At 35.8% G+C, this 20460-nt stretch overlaps 2 protein-coding genes across 2 annotated transcripts; both read left to right on the top strand.

Moving 5' to 3' along the window:
• Positions 1-940: 940 nt before the first annotated feature.
• Positions 941-2337, top strand: LOC147390623 (putative transcription factor At1g61730). The gene has a single exon (XM_086458669.1). The coding sequence runs from the start codon at positions 1008-1010 to the stop codon at positions 2148-2150; it is 1143 nt and encodes a 380-aa protein (XP_086314795.1). The 5' UTR covers positions 941-1007; the 3' UTR covers positions 2151-2337.
• An 8634-nt stretch (positions 2338-10971) lies between these two features.
• On the top strand, positions 10972-19002 carry LOC147390622 (E3 ubiquitin-protein ligase DA2L-like). Its single transcript, XM_086458546.1, has 8 exons — positions 10972-11964; positions 12101-12152; positions 12782-12827; positions 12974-13055; positions 13147-13306; positions 13389-13488; positions 16446-16512; positions 18079-19002. Exons 1-8 carry the CDS (start codon positions 11773-11775, stop codon positions 18631-18633), a joined length of 1254 nt encoding a protein of 417 aa, XP_086314672.1. The 5' UTR covers positions 10972-11772; the 3' UTR covers positions 18634-19002.
• Positions 19003-20460: the final 1458 nt, after the last annotated feature.

Genomic DNA, 20460 nt, shown 5'->3' with positions numbered 1-20460 from the left:
TGAATCCCAAAATGGTAAGAAGCGAAATTCGTACGATGTTCGTGGAATGTAGCAAACCCATACTAACCAATTTACAAACCCAATCATTTCGATTCATTAAATCTTATAATTAGGTTCAACGGGCCAATAGTAAAGATTCAGCACTTATTGGAAAAAAAAAATCGATTATGTTTCTTTATCTCCATTCTTCCTCGTGTAGATTACTAGATATATTAAAGGAAAGAAGACATTTAAAAAATAAATAAATTATGTTTCTTAAAATTAACATTATAAATGTATTTCTAACTTCCATACATCGAATCATACACCACTACCTATTCATGCGAGTTGGATTTGTTCTAGAGTAATGAACCAGAAACAACAAATCCAAATTCAAAATCAATTTCAAATCCAGAGAACGGAAGAATCAAGTAACATGGCAATAGGTGGACTCAGTAGCCGAATTGCGGCGTGAAAATCAATTAGAGAGATTGAGAGATGCTCATTGTTAATAAGGACTTTTCTAACCTCAACCTATCCTTCGATATGACCATTATAATTTGAGGAAAAATACATATTTCCTAAAGATAAGTTTCAATCTTTTAGAGTTTAATGCACTCCATTGTTTTAAAACACGTCTTCATGTCTCGTCTCATCTCATCTTATCCATGAACGAGATCGAATCGTCTCAGACAAATGTTCTTATTTATTCAAGTTGTTCAACAATGGGACAATGGAGTGACTTTTGAGAAACCCGTCAGACTTGTCAACCCGTCTCGTTCGTCGACGTCACCAAGATGAATCAGCATTTCATACCATCGGTGGAGAGATGCTATTGCCAAACCAACTTTTACTAATGCCGCACCAATTCCTATGCACACAGTGGTGTGGCGTTAGTAAAACTTGGTGTGACAATAGGAACTCTCCTTAAGGCATATTTACACTCCCCACTTCCTAAAATCGGCCATTTTCTTTCCTCTATTTCTCATTCTCAGAGCGTCCCCAAACCCTCTCCCTCTCTCTCAACAATGCCTCCAAAACGCCCATTAGATCAACTACCAGATGTCTCCTCATCTTCAAAAGAAGAGGAAGAAGTAGAAGATGCAGAAGAAGATCAAGAACAAGAACAAGAACAAGATCAAGAAAATGATCAAGAAGAAGAAGATCAAGAAGACGATGATGAAGAAGAAGATCAAGAACAAGAACAAGAGCAAGAACAAGAATCAGATCCAGATTCGGCTGGTGGGTCAGATTCTTCTCCAGAAAAACCCAAATCTTCGAAACGCTCTCGTCGTTCCAGCTTCATTATTAAACCCATTACCCCAAAACCTAAGAACTCCACACCATCCACCACCACCATCATCATAAAACGACCAATCGAGAACAATAAATCTGAGAAGGAATCAAAGCGAATCAAGAAAAAGGTTTCTGATGCTGAAGAAGAAGAAGAAGAATCTGTGAAGAGATCCAAAGGCGACCCAAAGAGACCATTCCGTAGATTCTGGAGCGAAGACGATGAAGTTGTAATTCTAAAGGGAATGATAGATTTCATTAAGAAAGGTCATGAACCATTTTCTAATACGGATGCATTTCTTGATTTCATCAAGAAATCTCTCCACGTTGATGCGAATCGGGATCAATTGAAAGATAAAATGCGAAGGTTGAGGATGAAGTACGAGAAAAATGGGAACGAATCCAATTTATTGAAGCCCCATGAGTTGAGATTGTGCGAGTTATCCAAGGAGATATGGGGTGAGAAGGAGAGTAAGATCAAAGTATCTGATACGAATGGAGGCGTTGAGTTTGATTCGGGTTTGGGTCGTAGGAAGAGAAAGAAGAGTTTGAAAGCTAAGAATTCTGAAGTTTTGCCCAAACCCAAACCGACCCAAGATTTTGATTTGCATGAGAAGCCTAAGGTGTCAATGAATGGGGAAGAAGGAAAGCGAACTCTTTATCCGAGTAATGAGAGCTCTACTATGTTGTTGCCTAGTTTGGGAGATAATCTAGTGAAAGAAGGGTTACGTTTGATCGAGAGCTCGAAAGCAAAAGAATTGGAGCAGAAGTGGAAGAAGTTGCAGATTTCAGAGATTCAGGTTTACTTGAAACGGGTTGAGTTGATTCGGGAGCAGACAATGTTGGTGTTGGATGCACTTATGTCGTCCGAGTCTTAGGTTCTTGATGAGGTAATTGATGGATACTACTTGTTGCAAAGCAAAATGCTTAGTTTAGAGCTGCTTTTGCTATTTTGATATTTTGGCTATCTAATAGGGTTTATTTTGTTCTTGGACGCATTAAGTTATCTTAACTCTACGCTTTGGGAATTTCTTTTCTTATTAAGTTATCTTTGTTTAATCCTCACAGTTGTGTTGCATGGTGTTAGTAAATAGGTCCTTTTTGTTATAAGAGCGACGAGATAATTATTAACCCCATTGATTGGTATTGTGTTGTTGCTTCTCATTTTTGAATGTTTGCTTGGGTATTTCTTGTTAATGGCGTTGGTAAAGTGGCATGCTGCATTTTCGTGTTTGATGTTTTAAAATATCTATATTTTTAGTCTAAAGTATTACTTTCTAGCGAATATCTAAGGGATTAAGAGGATGTCTGCTTCTTCTTTTTTTTCTTACATCTAAAATATTGATGTAGGTGTTAGCTTGTACAAATATCTCCATTCAAAATTGTATTTTTTTTCCCTTTAAGATCTTTCTAGAAAGTCATTGTTGCCAAGGTACTAAAATAATTTGGTTCATTTGATTGCTGAAGAATGGATGTTTTTTGAGGAGTTTGTCTTTAGATGGAAGTCTTTGTGTTTAGAAGTGTTGTAAGCTTTGTTTTTCTTTGTACTGCGGCCGGTTATCTCAGTTGCCATTTTTTTCTTTGGTTTAATAAATTCATTTTATCTATCAAAAGGGGGGGGGGGGGTCAATGGGGATTTATGCCGGTAAGCAATGATATCCTACCTAGTTGATTGGTTGGGGTGGCCTTTAAGATTATTTCCAAATTGCTCACTACTAGAATTGAGAAGGTGATGTCAGGGATCATTAGGCAAGCTCAAGGCTCACTTGTTAAAGGAAGACAAATTTTGGATGAAGTTCTCATTGTCAATGTGTTGATTATATGGTGAAATCTAAAAGGCCATGTTTGGTTTGTTAGATGGATTTGGAGAAAGATTACAACCACATTAGTTGGGATTTCCTCAAATATTTACTTGGGTGGATGGGTTTTGGTGAGAAGTGGATCAGATGGGTTGTAGGCGTGTTTCTTCTCCATCATTCTAAATTCTTGCGAATGGGTCTCCATCAGGGTTCATCAAAAGTATGAGAGGATTGAGAGAAGGGAACCTGTTGTTTCCTTCAAAAGTACTACGAGGGGATTGAGAGCAGGTGACCTTGTTGGATTCTCCACTTGTCAAGATGGGTTGATTTTTCCCATTTACAATTTGCGAAGGACAAACTTTTTTTACGGATGCATCTATGAAACAGATGGGGGAGTTAGTGGTATTATGACTTGTTTTGGAGCATTATTGGGCGGTAAAATTTCAAAAAATTAAAGTGTTTGTCGTGGGGGAGGTTCAAAAGATTGGCATGTTGGCAGCTTGGTTGGGTAGTCAGGTAGGCTTTCTTCCTTTTCATATACGAGTTTACTATTGGGGGCACCTTATTGTAGTAAAACAATGTGGGAGCCAGTTTTGGAGAAGGTGAGCAGTAGACTAGGATCATGTTAGGCAAGATACCTTTCTGAAGGAGGTATGATGATTCTTTTGAAAACCATTCTGACAAGTATTTTAGTTTATTTTATTCTTAAATTTCTTTGTTTTTGCTTCCCAGGTCAATCAAAGTGAGATTGAATAAGTTATTTAATGACTTCCTATAGCATGACAGAGATTGTCCAAAGAAATTTCACTTGGTAAATTAGTGGAAGGTTTGTTCTCTAAGGAAGCAACGTGATTTGGGTGCTAGAAGATTATGCTAAGTCGCTTTGGCGGTTTGGGGTTGAAGGGAGCATTCTTTGAAGAAAGGTCAGAGATGCATAGTTTGGATTGGCCATTAGAGTTGAGAGAGTGGTAGTGCTAAGGGGTTCCATGGTTGTGGAGTTTGGAAAGGGATTCTGAACTTGTTGCCAATTTTCAGGGGGAAAATTTGGTTTAGGGTTGGTTCTGGAGCAAGAGTCTGTTTGATATAGGCGGTGATGCCTAAACTTAAGATGGATCTGAGCTGAAGAGTGAATCATTAAGAGCAATTAAAAGCATAAAATAGAAGAAATTCGAATCAACAATTAGATTAGACTCAAATGCAGTCACAATCCCACGATACTTTCCCTTCAAGCGTTGAAGGAATGCCAATAGATTGATTTTCCTCTAGCTTAGGGTTCAATTCAATAATCAATATGAGTTTTCTTGATCCAATTAAGGATTTCTAGACAGGGCTAGGCTCAAAAGTGTATCCAAGTTATGGTAATGTTATGAGAGAGTTAATGTATGCATAAACAAGGATAACTAAAGAAAGTCCAGTAGTGTACTAGTTCCAAATTCATGTAAAATTAAAGAAACAAGGCTTAATAGAATGTGAGTAAGCTTTAATAGGGTTAATTGGGCAGCAAGAAAGGTCTTAGCAAGGTGCATGGAGTTATGGATGGGTTCAATTGGAGTAGATGGGGATCTGAAGTGTGTTTTTGTTTGGATTGAGGATGCTGCAATTATAAAGGTACACCAGGGTAAAGGTCTCTGGTTGGCTTGATTAGAGTTTAGAATGTTGAAGGAAGGTTCAGTTAGAGTCATGCCATGGCTTGGGACTTCCATTTCAAGAGGAGTTTTAACGATTGGGAGGTCCATTATGTGCCAAGCCTGGTTTTAGCTATTGATTGGGTGGCCGCCATTCACCTTGATGAGGTAGATTCTCGAACTTGGGCCTGAGTAGAAAGGGGTTGTTCTTAGTTAAATCTTTTTATGGCACCATTTCTGGGGTACAAGCGAGCAGGTTTTCAGAGGTAGAATTTTGGGGTCCCAAGGTTCCCCTAGAGTAGCTTTTCTTGTTTGAGAGGCTACTTGAGGGAAGATTTTGACATTGGATAACGTAATGAAGAGAGGCATCATCTCGGTAAAATTTTGTAGCTTATGCAATGTAGATGGGAAGTCCGTTGATTACATTTTGATTCATTGCGCTTTGGTTGGAGAAATTTTGTCCCTCTTCTTACTCATCTTTGGTGTTGCTTGGTGCCTGCCAAGCTTGTTCCATGGAATGTTGGCTAGCTATTGGGATGGGTTTCTCGGTCTTCAAGAGGAAATAATGGAGCATTACTCCTTTTGCTATTTGATGGGAGATTTGGAAGGAGAGGAACCTAAGAGTCTTTGAGGGAAAAAACTCAGTGCAAGAAATTATCCTTTCAATCTTGGGATCTATTTTCCTTTGGACCAAAGTATTTCAAGACTCCGAAGGGCTTTTCTTTGAAGATTTTGTTGTGAAGTAGGATCAGGTTTGTAATATTGGTATCTAGCCAGGGCTCTCCTGTCTAGTTCTTTGTTTCTCTTGTATCTTTCCTTGGTGTGTCACCTTGACCATGCCTTTATTTCAGTGAAGATGTTTTACTTATCCAAAAAATATTGTACTGGTCTCATATTGAACTTTTGGTTGGTTGAGTAAATGTTTCTTTCTGGAACTATAAACATTGCCAATAATAGGAGTAAGCAATGTTTAAAATCTTGTTTCGATGCATTTTTTCTGTCAAAAAAACCTAAATGATCTCAACCAAAGCATTTGAAGACATTTCAAAACATTCTAAAACATTGAGTCTTTTGGGATCAATGTTTCATTTGGGTTTTTAACTGAAATTGGAATGTTCCACTAAAATAAAACTTTAAACCAGTAGAATAGAGTTATCATTTGTTACTGATAATGTATGCCTCATCCCAGTCATGTGTCTTTGATGGATTTCTTTAAGCCGTTTATTTTTATTGGTATTGCACTTCTAAGTTAAAGTTGGAAGTTCAATAACAGTTGGCAATGGTAGTAGGAGGCGATGATTCAGTGATTCAATCAGGAGAAAAATTGAGGAAGTCTTAGCTAATACATCCCAAGATAATCCTAAACATTTGTGAAGCATTGAATGTTTCAAGGTCGATGTTTTGTTCTGGTCTTGGCTAAAACAAGAATGTCTCATTGATAGTTTAATGTTTGTATCGACACGGTTTTTGACTCATCTATGCTTGGCCTTGATTCGTCTTAACTCACTCGTTGTCACACTCACATGTTTGTCTCAACCAAAACATTCCGGGGTCTGAAACTTTGAATATTTTTGTGGTCAATGTTTCGTTTTTCTCTCGGCCAAAACAGGAATGTCTCAGATCAAATGGTACAAAACTTTAAAACATGATACCATTGTCCTACTTGTGCATTGAGAATTTTGTGAGAAATCTCTATTACATAGTGTTTTTGCTTTTGTGACATTGATTTCTTTAAGTGTGGATGTTGTATCGCCGTATTTGGTTAATTTGGATTTTGAAAATTCTTAAATGTTATATAGTTTAGAACTATGATATTACTACAACATAAAAGTTGAATGAACCCCCCCATTAAGTGATTGATTTTGTTATAAAATCATACCATAAGTGAGGGATCACATGTGATGTTTGTTCATGTTTATTATGTTGTGGTAATATCATGACCCTAGTTTTAATATGTTATAAATAAAATTATAATGTAAGTTATGACTGCTTGTTCGCATGCCCGGGCACAGCTTTAAGCATGAAACAGGCCTTACGTGGTCCGATAACTAACTGGGCCCTAATATCACTATCCAAACATGACGGCCCCTGGACAACACTAACAATGCTGGAATGACTCTTGTATCCTAGGTAAAAAAAGGCCCGTTGGATCGCGACCGTATGATGTGTTGACTTTTTCTTCAATATTTTTTGGAGCATGAACTGGCTGTTATGATGATTTGGATGGTTGAAACATTCAAGTTGGTCATAGACTGAGTCAACTCTAGTTGTTATCTCTAATTAATTATTTTGTAAAAAATAATATAAATGTTTGATTCAACAAGAAAGTATTAAATATAGAGGTTTGACACAATAACATCCATAAACAAATGAGGAAGATAAGACCACCATTGACATTGGCTAACTGTTACTTATTTGTGCATGGGAAATGTTTTTATTGTCCAACTTTGTTGAACACATAATGACAACGAACGACTGCGATGGTAGGATATTTCCTTAATATACAGATCCCTAGGATCTTATGCTGATCTCAGCTGGTTGTTGGACACTAAGTGTCCAAAGTGGGAGGACCATAGAAACAGTCCATGAAGAAATGATTTGATGATTCTCCTTTGCCAACTGCTATGACCCAATCTTTTGATCCTTCTTCTAGACTCTTTAATTACAATTAACTTCCTTCTTAATTTTCAACCTTTCTCATCTCCCTCTCACCTTCCCATCATTCTAATAGTATTAATAACAAGATTTGCACACAAACAAAATCAAAAATCAAAAATCAATCCGAGTCTGTTAAAGAGTTCTAAGTTTTTGATGTCGAGTGGAAGAAGAGAACCAGTATTAGTGAGAATTATCGACACCCATTACGTGGAAACTGATACATCGAGCTTCAAATCTGTTGTTCAGAGCCTTACAGGTAAAGAGTCAATGATAACAATAATGGCAAAAGAAGGACCATTTGTTAGTAGAAAGATGGTAAGTTCAGAAGGAGGTGTGTTTTGTGGTGGAGTTGAAGAAGCTCAGACGGCTTCAATGCTGTCGAGGAGAGAGGTGTTGCCACCACTTTTGTTGGATGAATCAAATTGGTTTTGGGACAATTTGATTGAATGATAATGTTTTCTATATTCATTTTTGTATTTTATCGTGGATTCTTCGATATTGGGCATTTTAATGTTTCCTACGGATTAGTTTCTTGGTGAATGTCTTGTTAGTTTGTTTAGTTAGACTCGTAGAATTTTAGTGAAGTAATTTTATTTGAAGTTCATAGGGATGTGGGTTTAGAGTGTTGTAGTTTTATTTACGTATTTATTTATTATCCATTATTTTTTAGTTGTAGTGTTGTAGTGTTCACTCATTATGTTGGATGTTAGAATGATCTCAAAGTAATCCCATATATATATATATATATATATGGGATCTACTAATTGCATATAAGGCTGTCAACGGAGATTGGTATCCGATTGGATAGTGTTATATCCGAATTTGAATCCGGAAAAAAATAGTGATTTTCAAATTCAAATTCAAATACGATCGAATATCATTAATCAGGATTCGAATTTGAATTTGAAAAATATATCGAATATTCGATCCTATTAATGGGATTTTACTTTGAGAGAGAGAAAGAGAGTATCTACCTGGATGCTCTCTGGTCAGAGAAGATGGTGATTAACTGGTTATGAAGCTCGCACAGTCCAAAACCACCCTGACTATTGTTGGTTCTTGCATTTTAAGTTGAGAGAGAAGATAAAGATTTGAAAATTATATATATATATAAAAGCTTTGTTGTGTAACATGAACTCATAACCTATATATTTAAATTGGAGCGGATATTATTGAATCGGACTTTGCAACATCCGAATTCGTATTCAAAATTCATTCGAATCTTAAAATAACATTTGAATTCAAATTTGATATCCGAAAAAATCGAATAATATCCAATTTTTCTAATCGAATTCAGATTTTTAAATATCCATTGATTGGCTTAGTTGCATATCACCTAATACCCATTGCACACCGTCACTATTCAAAAATTTACTTGCACTCCAAAAAAAAAAAAAAAGATTCCAGTATATCTTCAACTTCATCTTTGTCTTGATTGGGCTACAATTGAGTGTAACGTCGGTCGTCTTCTTCATATTCATTCTTTATTGACTGTGTTGAAAGAAATCATAAAGACCCATCTCGTGTGAGGTACAAGTAACTAAGGTTAAGATAGGGATTTTAAAATGAATCATTGGAGTGACATCAAGATTGTACCACACATCTCACTTTCTTGACGTGAAAGTGTGTAGGAGCCATAGATGCTTTTCATCGATAGCATTATTCTTTTATACATAAAAGGTATTTTTAAGTTTTTTTTTTTTTTTTTTTTTTGGGGGGGGGGGGGGGGGGGGGTGCAACTTGAAAAATCCTAGAGGGGCTTTGTTTTTCATTGTGTTCACACTGCATTGATATGGTGGTCATAGATGTGTTTCCTCGAGAAACGAGTGAAAAGCATCTATGATTACATGCACACCTCCTCGTTACACAGTGTGAAACGCAGTGAAAAATGAAGTCATCCGCATGAGTTGTGATACTTACATCTTGAAATTTGCAAGGAATCATGGGGTTTATATATATATATATGGGAAATATATATATATGAAAAGAGAGAGAGAGAGAGAGAGAGAGAGAGAGGCTGCAACCTAGGCGGGATTGGGCCTGAACTTGATCATCTAAAATTGGGCTGAGCTCATTTAAGAATCCTAACTTTATCTTGACCATCAAATAAATTTTATACCTTAAAAAAAAAAAATATAACATCGAAAATAAAATTACTAGTAAATAAAATCACATACAACATCCAAATATATCATTGATAGAATATTTATATATACCATATTAAATCAAAGTCTATGTTAATAATATTCAATTGTCCACAAACTATAATAATAAGATGGGATCAAAAAGCTAATTAAAAAAAAAATCTCAGCGATGCTTCCCTCAAATATAAGTAGAAACAAATAATTAATAAAATATTTTATCAATAAATTAAAACATATAATAAATATAATTTTTTTAATATATTATCATATGGCATCAAGTTGAGTTGTGTTGGATTGGCTTGTCTGTACACTCAACCTGAATTGAGGTTGGGTTCATATATTCTAGCCCAAGCTTGACTCGTCTTAAACTTAACTTGGACCAGGTTAGCCTTCAATCCGGTTGAGTTCGGGTCAGCCCGCCCAGGCTGCTGTCTTAGCCAAGACCCTAAATTATTGGATCGGATTTTGGATTTGATTCATTAAAGCCTTACCCACGTACACCCTTTTGTCCACCTATATATGATCTTTTCTTTTGCCACGTGTATAAATATTTGTGTAAATTTCTAGGATAAACAACGTGTAAGACTATCAGAGCACACGGAATCGCCATAAGAATATACCAGAGGCCACAATCCTCTTTCTCGAACTCTCTTCGCTGTACCCATCATCTTCAAAAGTTTGATATAATAATTGCCATATGGCATATTCTTTGGGGATGTCTTGTTTAGGAAATAATTTTTTTTTATAAATATTTTATATTTAGTAATAATCCCTTGGTGAAAAGAACAATGCTGAATTTGATTTCGTTGGACACGCCCTCGACACTGTGCTGACGTGGTAATAGACAGAAAATCATACATTTTTTTATTTGTATCTCAAGGGAAAAGATCTACGGTTCTCCATCTATTGCATGTCTGCACAGTGTGTAGCATGATACCAATAAATTGCAATTGGTTACTATAGTTGACAACCCCAACCCCTATCTTAAACAAATCAGTGGGCCCAGTATGTACGTGTCATAAGCTGATGAGAGTTTGGAATGAGTATATCAAACTTTGAAATAATCTAGATGTATCAAAGCTATTCTTCTTGATTCGTAACCGGTCTACTACTCTACTGTTTAATAGTAGTACTGTCTGTCCTCTACCCTGCTTGTCCCTTTGCTTTCCACGTTGGAGATCCTCTACTCCAGGAGTTCATTAAGGTTATCCAACTCCTTGTTCCCATTGTAACCTAGAGTCGTAGACCACCATTTAGAACCATTTCGTCAGAGATTTTTTCTATTATAAGTTTGAAGTTCACAACAAAATGATTTTCAAATCTAATTGGTTTGAAATCACCAATCAAGATAGATAATTGGGCCAGGATATGTTCCACGTGGGAAAATAAGGAAGTGGAGTTTGGGAACTTTACTATATCGTGAAGTATAAGATCAAAAGTCTTCTTTTCATCTTCTCTCTTTTCGAAAAGCTTCAGTCCAAGAGGTGCAGAGAGAGAGAGAGAGAGAGAGAGAGAGAGAGAGACCGAAAGAAACAAATAAGAATTCGAAAAAAAAAATGGAAAAAAATACAGAGAGGGAGAGACCATCTCTGATACAAGGGAGAAAGTTCTGATCTTGTTTCTGTACTTGTTGTCGAATCTCTGTGTCTCAATTTTTTCTCAATTTTCTCGTGTCTTTTAAACGTTTAAAGATCTCTCTAAACGCTTGAACCATCTCTGCTTCACCTCAAGATCTCTTAAGTAAATTAGGGTTTCACTCTTGGTGTTGTTCTTCGATTTCTCTTCGAAACATACTTTTGAAGCTCGATTTGATGGATTTTTCTTTATAATCTTTGTAAATGCAAGTGAAATCAAGAGAGGAATTAGGTTTTTCTTCAGCGGAAATGGATGAGTGTTTGATGAAGTGTTTCTTTATGGTTTTGTGAGAATTAGGGTTTCTATGAATTTTGCTGTTTGATTATGAGCTTGTTGTAATGAGATTCTGGTTCTAGAATTGACTGGACGAGTGTTTCATTATGGTTGTGAGAATTAGGGTTTGTAACATTGTTGCTGATTGATTCTGAGCTTGTTGTAACGAGACTCTTGTTCTTGATTTGGTTCTAGAATTAACTGAATGAGTGTTTGATGGAATGTTTCATTATAGATTTGTGACAATTAGGGTTTGTATCAATGTTCTTGGTCGATTCTGAATTTGTTTTACTGAGATTCTGGTTGTAGGTTTGGTTCTAGAATTGGAACAAAAATAAGCAAAAAGAGATTATAAGAAGGGTTTTAATGGGAAATTCGTTGGGTAGGAGACGACAAGTGGTTGATGAGAAGTATACGAGGCCACAGGGGCTGTATCAGATCAAGGATGTGGATCATAAGAAGTTAAGGAAACTGATTCTTGATTCAAAGCTGGCTCCATGCTATCCGGGATATGAAGACTGCAATTTCGATCTTGAAGAATGTCCAATTTGCTTCTTGGTTAGTAATTTAAGGTTTTCTTTATTTGTTTCTTTGTATTTTCTGAAATTAAAGAAAAATGTATGTTTTTTTTATGTTGTGGGTTCAATTTGATTTAACTGTTATAATAATTCATTTTTTGAACATATTTGTGTAGTATTATCCGAGTCTCAATCGCTCAAAATGTTGCATGAAGGGTATTTGTACAGGTATCTATCTATTCTGCATTTTAGTTTCCTCGATTTATTTGAGTATTCTCTTATAATGGTGTCTAGAAAAAAAAAAAAAAGAAGCTTTTTTTTATCGTAAATGATGAATATCATGTTGTGAAATTAAGTTAAATTTACCACAACATACATCTGGGAGTTGAGTCATTACCATGGTTCTAAAAACTGATTTTCTGGATCGGGTCGGCACCAACCAATTTCTTTTTTGAACTGGGTTGATCTGATCCAACTTGACCGGTCAAACAATCCCATATCGGTTCAAATTGATTTTGATGTAAATTGATAATTATGTGTATATTTTAAAAATGATTCTTTTTGTTATAATCTGGATTAACAGATGCTGCAATCACAAAATCTCATTTATATTACTGCAAATGATTAATATATTATATATAAAAATAAACATAAAGGGCGACTCAATCAGTTGACTTGGCCAAATTTTTTAACATTGGACAAATTGAGCCAGTGAGGCATCCAATTCACAGTGGAAAACTGGGTCAGTGGTCTCTTAGTCTGTCAGACTCATCTGAATTTTAAAACCATCATCATGGAAAGTGGTATTCAATGCCATGCTTATATGTTACGTTGTTTGATTTTCTGTTCTGTTTCAGAATGTTTTTTGCAGATGAAGCCACCACATTCTACGTCTCCTATACCGTATCCTTTACTTTTTGAGTTTAAATTATTTCTTCAGTTATAATTATTATTCGTAGTTGGTGTAGAATTATCACCCAAAAAAAAAAAAATTCATTGTTTGGTGTGTATGCTCCACATCTTCCATTGAAATTACTTAACGTCAGAAGCTGCCCTTTTTGCAAAAGCTCAAATTACACTGTGGAGTATCGTGGTATGAGGTCAAAAGAGGAAAAGGGCATGGAGCAAGTTGTAAGATTTACTTTCCCGTGGGGGTTTTTTCTTCTTTTTGGGGTATATGGAAGCATTCCCATCCATTTACATATGTTCCTCACATATACAGGAAGAACAACGAGTTATAGAAGCAAAAATAAGGATGCAACAACAGGAATTTCTGGATGAAGAAGAGAGAATGCAGAGAAGACAAGAAATTAGTTCTTCTAGCAATGTCATGACTTCTGGAGAGGTCCCATACACGGATGTATCAAGTAGATCGCTTGCAGGTTTGTCTATGGTGGAACTCTGACTTCTGTATCGAGGTTTCATTTTCTCTAATGGCTCAGTTAATTTTCTCCTTCTTCACAGCTCCATCCTTTAGTGAATCTATAGAAGGAGACGAGATCATTTCTTCTGAAGGATCATGTGCTACGCCTACAATTAGGCAACCTTCGGATAGACAGAATGGGTAACTTATGCTCTTCCACTGTGTCGCTGTCCACTCTCAATTAGTTAACAATTTTGTGTCTCATTTGATGAAATTTATTATATATTTATTCTTTTGGAAACAAGTTTTGTTGCTTTTCAACTTCTTTTGGTGCTTTTCAACCTCTTTTGGTGCAAGCTCTTCAAAGAATTTAGGGATTTCTATTTTACAGATTTTATTTCTAAATAGGATCTTGTTTGTCGGTCAGAGTTGTTGAGAGGAGTTTTTTTTTTTGGTTTCTAATTCTTGGTTTAAGTTTCGTTTTTTAGGCTGTAGGTAGGTCTGCTCAACCTCCTTTTGTTTTTCTCTTATGGTTTATTGAAATTTTCACTTATCAAGAAAAACAAAATTACGGGGGCTCTTGCACCAGGTTGAATCATTGTGCAGGAAAATATGATTTGTTTGACTATTTAGAATTTAGAGACCTTGGGAGTTGGGAGTGGGATATGGCTTATGCATTAAAAAGAAGCACATTAGATGTCTATAAGAGATAAAATATAGATTAGCTAAACCTACTGACTTGGTGCTGATGTTACAAGCCTTTATATGAAGGTGTTATAATCAGGTAAGTATACCTATAGAAGAACGATTTGATAGATAGTTGGTAAGTGTTTAGAAAGTAAGTGATAAGCTTTTGTCAATTAAACTAATCTTATGAGGGAGATCATTAACACTATTTACATTTGTGCACCCCAAGCAGGATAGGTAAGAGCATCACAATTGGCATTTTTTTGGGGAAAAAAAAAAGAACAATAGAAGGTATGAGTGGGTGCAAGTAGGACTGGAATTTGGGTGAAGAAAAGAGATGGGGTTTGCAATCAATGAATTTTTATGGCATATGATTAGGTATTACTTTTAAAAGGAAGATGAATGTCTCGTTACTTCTAAAAGTGGCTGATGATAAAAAGGTTCTTTAGAATTTGGTGATGGGATCTAACCAACAGTGTTGACAGGTTGATTCTTGTTTGGTATTAATTTTCCAAAGATCAGAACCTATTATATGCAATTGTTCTAGTGCCAATACTAAAAAGGATGGCCCTCCATCAAACCCCTAAGTGATGAGAGGATGCTTATATTTTCCTGAAAAAGCAAATGATTGAAAAGAGGATTAACAATTCCCCTAGACTTACAATGAGCACCATTAACAATGATTTTTCTACAAATAGTTGAATGATTGATAATAAGGAGCATAACTTGGTTGAAACCCAAAATAGAATTGTGAGGGTGTGTTGGTGAAGGTACATCATAGTTCTTCGACCACACCCTCTTACCCTCATGAAGTGAAACAGGGAATCTAGATGAGTCGAGCAACCAGACTAACACTGGAGTCAATTTCTCTTTTCTGAAGATTTCTCATAAGTCCTGAGTTTCATGGTCATGTCTCCCCAGTCCACATTATGAGCTCCTGCATTGGATGGTTTTCCTCATTAGATTAAACTAATCTAGTCAGAAATTTGACCAGGAGTGGAACCTTTCCACACCACCAACTCCTAGAAACGAACTCTGTCCCCTCCACCACCTTCACAAACTTGGGATAAACATTTTGGATGCCACTCAACATGCCATTCCATTGTCCCACCCCAAATGCCTACTCTCCTACTTGGCCTGAATGATCCTTCTTTGCATACTAAATAGTTGAGCCAAATCTTCAGAACCATTTGCCTAAGAGAGCCAAATTCATAACGTTCTGACCCAAGCCTACTTGTTTCTTTTGAGAAATTGTTTTTCACTCTATTTGATGATAGTTATGGTAATCCTTCCTATCAATCTGCAAGACGTCTTTGATCAGTTTTTCCATTCTTTTCACAATTCATATTGGAATGGAAAATGACACCATAAAATATTCATGAATGTTTGACCTTGAAAATCTTTTATCGTTTTCTCAATGCCGGTCACAAAAATAACCTTAACTCTATAAGTAGCACCTAGTTGGAGATCACAACCCAAAATGTTAGCTAGATATTTGGCATTCTTGACCTTTTTCATAGCTTTTAAGAGTTTTTAATGCTCAAACCAAAACCACTTCAAAACAACATAATACCCCCCCCCCCCTCTCTCTACCATCTCTCTCAAAAACCTCACCTGCTGGGATGCACCAACAAATATCAAATGCTGTCTGCAAACTGTAATTGTATGATCTGTCTCACCTATTTGGAAATTATCAAGGTGACCACTTTCACTCATTCAAGAAAATAATGTCCCCCCCAATGCCTCAACAACCACGATAAAAAGCAATGAAAAAGGTTGAGAATGTATTTGTTAGAAATCAAAATGCTATCCAGAATCTACTTGTCTGCCCTTAATATGGGTCCCTGGCTCTGTAAGCTTAATAACCAACATGTTAGCATTATATTTTTGAGGACTTTTTTTAAAAAATGTGATCTTATGGTAAATCTTCCTCTTAGTCCTCCTTTGCTTGTATTTTGGTAGGTCACCTCGACCTCTTTTCATTAATGGAATTTACATTTGTCAAGAAAGAAAAAAAGTATGCCGTCCTCTTAAAACTCTTCAACCATCTTCATAAATATTATAGTCAAGGGACAAGTTTGGATTATCTTCAAATCGTATTCTTTATTTACTTTATGGTTTCTTCCAACATTTTCTATGTCTGCTCTAAGTCGATTATCTCCCAACATAATTTATACTTTATAGAAGGCATTATCAGGCTATTTTTTCATCATTCACCCAACATTTCATTATATTTTCCCCGGTTTCTAATTTGTAATTTGAACTCTGGCATGGTGATGCAGTACTCTGAAATTGATATGTTATGTACCTCTAGTGATGCAGTCTTAACTTGATTATAGATACACCTCTAATCATGAACATGAAATTTCTCTTTCATATCAATGCATCTTTAATTTGCAAACTATGTCAATGATCTGATTTGTTTCCCATCTCAATGGGATTTATACTGAATCTGGCTTTTTGAAGTGCAGGGATCCTCAATTTGACCTGGATCTTGATGACATAATGATGATGGAAGCTATCTGGCTTTCTCTTCGGGTAACGTTTGCAATCATTTCTGCATCTTTTGTCAAATGCATTAATAAGCAATTTTGAGCTTCTTAACATCAAATTCAAATTATTTAAATAATTTTCATCTGTCAAATGCATTTGGAATATGAGAGATCTTGGAGCGTTGTGATTGGCTCAAGAATCAATTTGTGAATATTTGATTCTGTTTGTGTTCTTTTGGAATGCTTTTGCTGAGTGGAGTTACAAAACCAAAGTCTCTCAGAATCATGTACATCAACTCACTGATGTGGAAAATATTGAAAAGAGGAGAGGGCGGTGGGGAATGCAAAATACGTGCATATGTTAACCTTTTAAGTATCAATTCATCTTACTAACTGAAAGTTCACATCATGTAAAATTGCAAGTGGTACTTGTTTAAGCTGTTTCCAGTTTCTTAGTTCTGATCTCTCCCCTGCTAAACAATAGCATTTTAGTCTGACCTCATAAGTCTAGCATTCAAAGCCAGTATCCTCTTTTTGTTCATTGGTTCAAAAAGTAAAATATGTCCGGCTATTGCAAGTCTAGAACAACCCCCCACCCCCCCAATTATTTCTCCACCTAGAATTTCTCAATTGAGTCATTAACCTATTACCCAAATTATCTTTATCTTTTTTTGGGGTTTATACACAGAATTGTTAGTTACAGTCTCTGTAAACCTGTTTAACGGACAACCCTCTATTAACTAGAGAAAACAAGTATAGATTGTCCTTGATGTCGCCAATCATAACTGGAAACTCCTTTGTCTCCTCTTTATTTTTCCTCACACTCGTCACGACCCCCTCATAAATGTCCTTAATTAGGCCAATGTATCCATTCAAGACTCATTTCTTTAAGTAACTAAAAATCATATGAAGATCGTTCATTTTTTTCTGTACTTATCATTTGTCTAATTAGAAAGATTGTCTCAATGGTGATCTTCCCCACATAAAATCAAATTTGTTATTTGATATATTTGTTTTATGCCTAATCCATTAGCTAGCAACTCTTTCCCATAGTTTCTTAGTGTAACAAAGTTTAATACTCGATCATTGGTAAAACTCTAAATGTCTCATTTATTCTTTTAAATAAGTACTACAATCTGTAATCTTAATTCTTGAGTGTTAATAGACATGCTCTCTGTACATAAGGAAAATGGATATGTAGACGCAAACTAGTACACCATTCAAAGAGTCCCACATAGTGCTCTCAGGTTGAAAATGACTGTCAGATGATTGAAAACATTAATTCTGTTCCTTTATTTTGGAAAGTATTAGAAGAATTTAGTTATTGGTGCTCAAAATTGTGGGTCGTGGCTGCTGCTGTCCAAACGGATGAATATTGTCCTGGGGGCTCTCCTGGAATCCCAAAATCTCTTGCATAGTTGTGTGTGAGCCACGTGGCCTGATATTGAACTTCAAAAAGTTTGTTTTCTATCTATGATACTCTTGAATGCTACTCTTTCCTTCATAATTCCATTTCGTGTTGATTTAAAAAATTGCATTCAAATTTTGGTCTTGTATAGTTTCGGCTTTACTCACCTCTGATTAAATTCCTACCGATATGAAAAATGAACAGGAGAATGAAGCACAGAGACATCTAGTTAATGATGGTGCTGTTCCAGCCGAATCATTTGACCAAGAAGATCACTCTCTCTCGCCAACAATAGTTTCGTTGGCTGGAGCACCATCGCCTTCTGGTGGTCTGGCTTGTGCAATTGCCACCCTTGCTGAGCGTCAACATATGGATGGGGACTCTACTAATCATACTGAGATTGCGTCAACATATGCAAGGCGGCCCAGTGGGGAGGAGATGGTGGAGGGTTCTGTCTCAGAGAGCTGGATTGAGGTCTCACCAGATACCGGGAGGGCAGTGTCAAGGGAGGAGGACAGCCATGAGTTGGAGGTTGGTGAGGCAGGGACCAGCTATACACCATCTGATGAGACGGTAATTGACGTGGCTGGGGGAGCTGGATCACCGTTGCTTCCTGATGGTATTGAAGATCGGTTTCAAACCAACGTCACGTGGCCCATACTGCCTGAGAGTTTTGAGGAGCAGATGATGCTAGCAATGGCTGTTTCGATAGCAGACGCTCAAGCAAGAACAAATTCACAAGGAGTTTCATGGCTTTAGCTACAAGGTACTACTACTGTTATGTTGTTTGTTTTGTCTCTATTTAGGGTTTCTTTGTTCATTTGAATGTTTCACATAGAGATTTTGAAAAGAAAGGTACTGAGTGGGTGAAAAATATGATTAGTGGTATGGAATTTGCAATAATAATAATTAAACATCATAAGATTGTGACTTTTGTAAAAAGAGAAAAACAGGGGAACTTATTCCCTCTTTTACATAGGTGTGGGAGGCAGGGCCCTAGAATTTTCTAAAATGGAATTTTACTGTTCCCTCCATACTATCATTTATAAAGTTGTTGTCCTTTACATCCACTACTGAGGTGCTATGTACTCTTTAAAACCCAAATAGTCGAAGCATGTTGAAAATTTATCATCTAACGTGCATTCTTGTTAGGGTTTTCAATCATGCAGGTTGGTTGCAACCTGAAAAATAAGGCTTAGGACATTATTAATCTTGAGCTTGCAAAGGAGGCTTAGATCAATAGTTCTTAAGCCTTTAAAATTCAGATTGTGTTGGGGTTGAAGTTGAACTGACGATGGTAATCCTGAAGAGAATATGACCCAACATCATATGTGGAGTTAAAAAAATATTATTATTAACTTCATCAGGTCCTAATCCTCCGGTCTGTACTTGGTTAGGACCCGTCTGGGCTTCGATCTAGGAATTGGCCAGTTAAGGATTGATAGGGGTTTTGGGCTGTCTAAGACAACCACTGGACATAATCCTTATTCATGTTTCTCATTTAAATTCAAGAGAATTTTCTGTAGTGGACGAGCCTTAAAAAAATGATCAGACAGGCCTTCTGGCAACTTTTTTTTTTTTTTTTTTTTTTGTCGTTGATGAACGCTAAGGTTTTCAAAACCACGGCAAAAATGTCACTCGTGAAAGTTTAATGCATGAGGAAATGAATGCTCTTCATTAGAATTGTTTTATAGTCATTGTTTTCACTTAGATGAACATGGTTGGTGGTTAGTAATGAACCAGGAGGATCTACATTCATAGCTCATAACAATTTGGGCATAATTTTGTCATACTGACTCGGAATTCGAAAGATTTCATTATGTGGAATGAGCATAACTGTTTCAGCACCGTTTACCCTTCGAAATTACAGTTAAAGTTGGACTTTCTATGTATAGAATCTTTTACTACGAATAATTCTAGTATGATTGTGATTTTGAAATTATGGCAGAAGAGAGTTTTACGTATTTAGGATTTTTAATTCAATTAGGAAATAATTAGAATTTTATTATTTTTAGACTTATTATAAATAATATTTACTATTTATGATAAGTAGGCAATTTGAATAGGATTTGATTTCTGTAGTGTATTTGAATCAAGTATGACCCCATGTGAAATAGGCAAAATTAGGTCTCTTGTTGAATTTTAGTTTTGAATTTGGGAGTTCGATAGCTATTCATTTTCAATATCTACAATCAAGCTCAAAAATATTTATTTTTAATTTTTAATTTTTCTTTTGATTATGAGTTTATCTATGGAATCAAGAGGTCTGTATTGTTGGATTGCTAATTTTATAATACATGTGAGCTTAATGACTCTTACTAAGATTGTAATCTTATCTAATCATGATAATCAAATTCATAAAGTATGGTGAGCTCAAGATTGAGGCATTTCAAGTGTCATTTTATTTTATTAAAACTAATAATAAAATCTTATGGCACTTGATTTTTTTTTTAAATAATAAAAAAAAAGATTGCGACACTTCAAGTGCCGATTTTAGTCTTTTTTTTATTATATAAATTTATAAACATTAGTACTTTTTTTATAAATAATTATGTAATTATTATTATTATTATTATTAATTTTTTT

This window comes from Akebia trifoliata, chromosome 11, assembly GCF_017979445.1.
Source record: "Akebia trifoliata isolate Shusen 1 chromosome 11, ASM1797944v1, whole genome shotgun sequence".
In the NCBI taxonomy this organism is placed as follows: domain Eukaryota; kingdom Viridiplantae; phylum Streptophyta; class Magnoliopsida; order Ranunculales; family Lardizabalaceae; genus Akebia; species Akebia trifoliata.
Note: the sequence above shows the minus strand (reverse complement) of the source record. Positions and strands in the feature narration are given on the sequence as shown.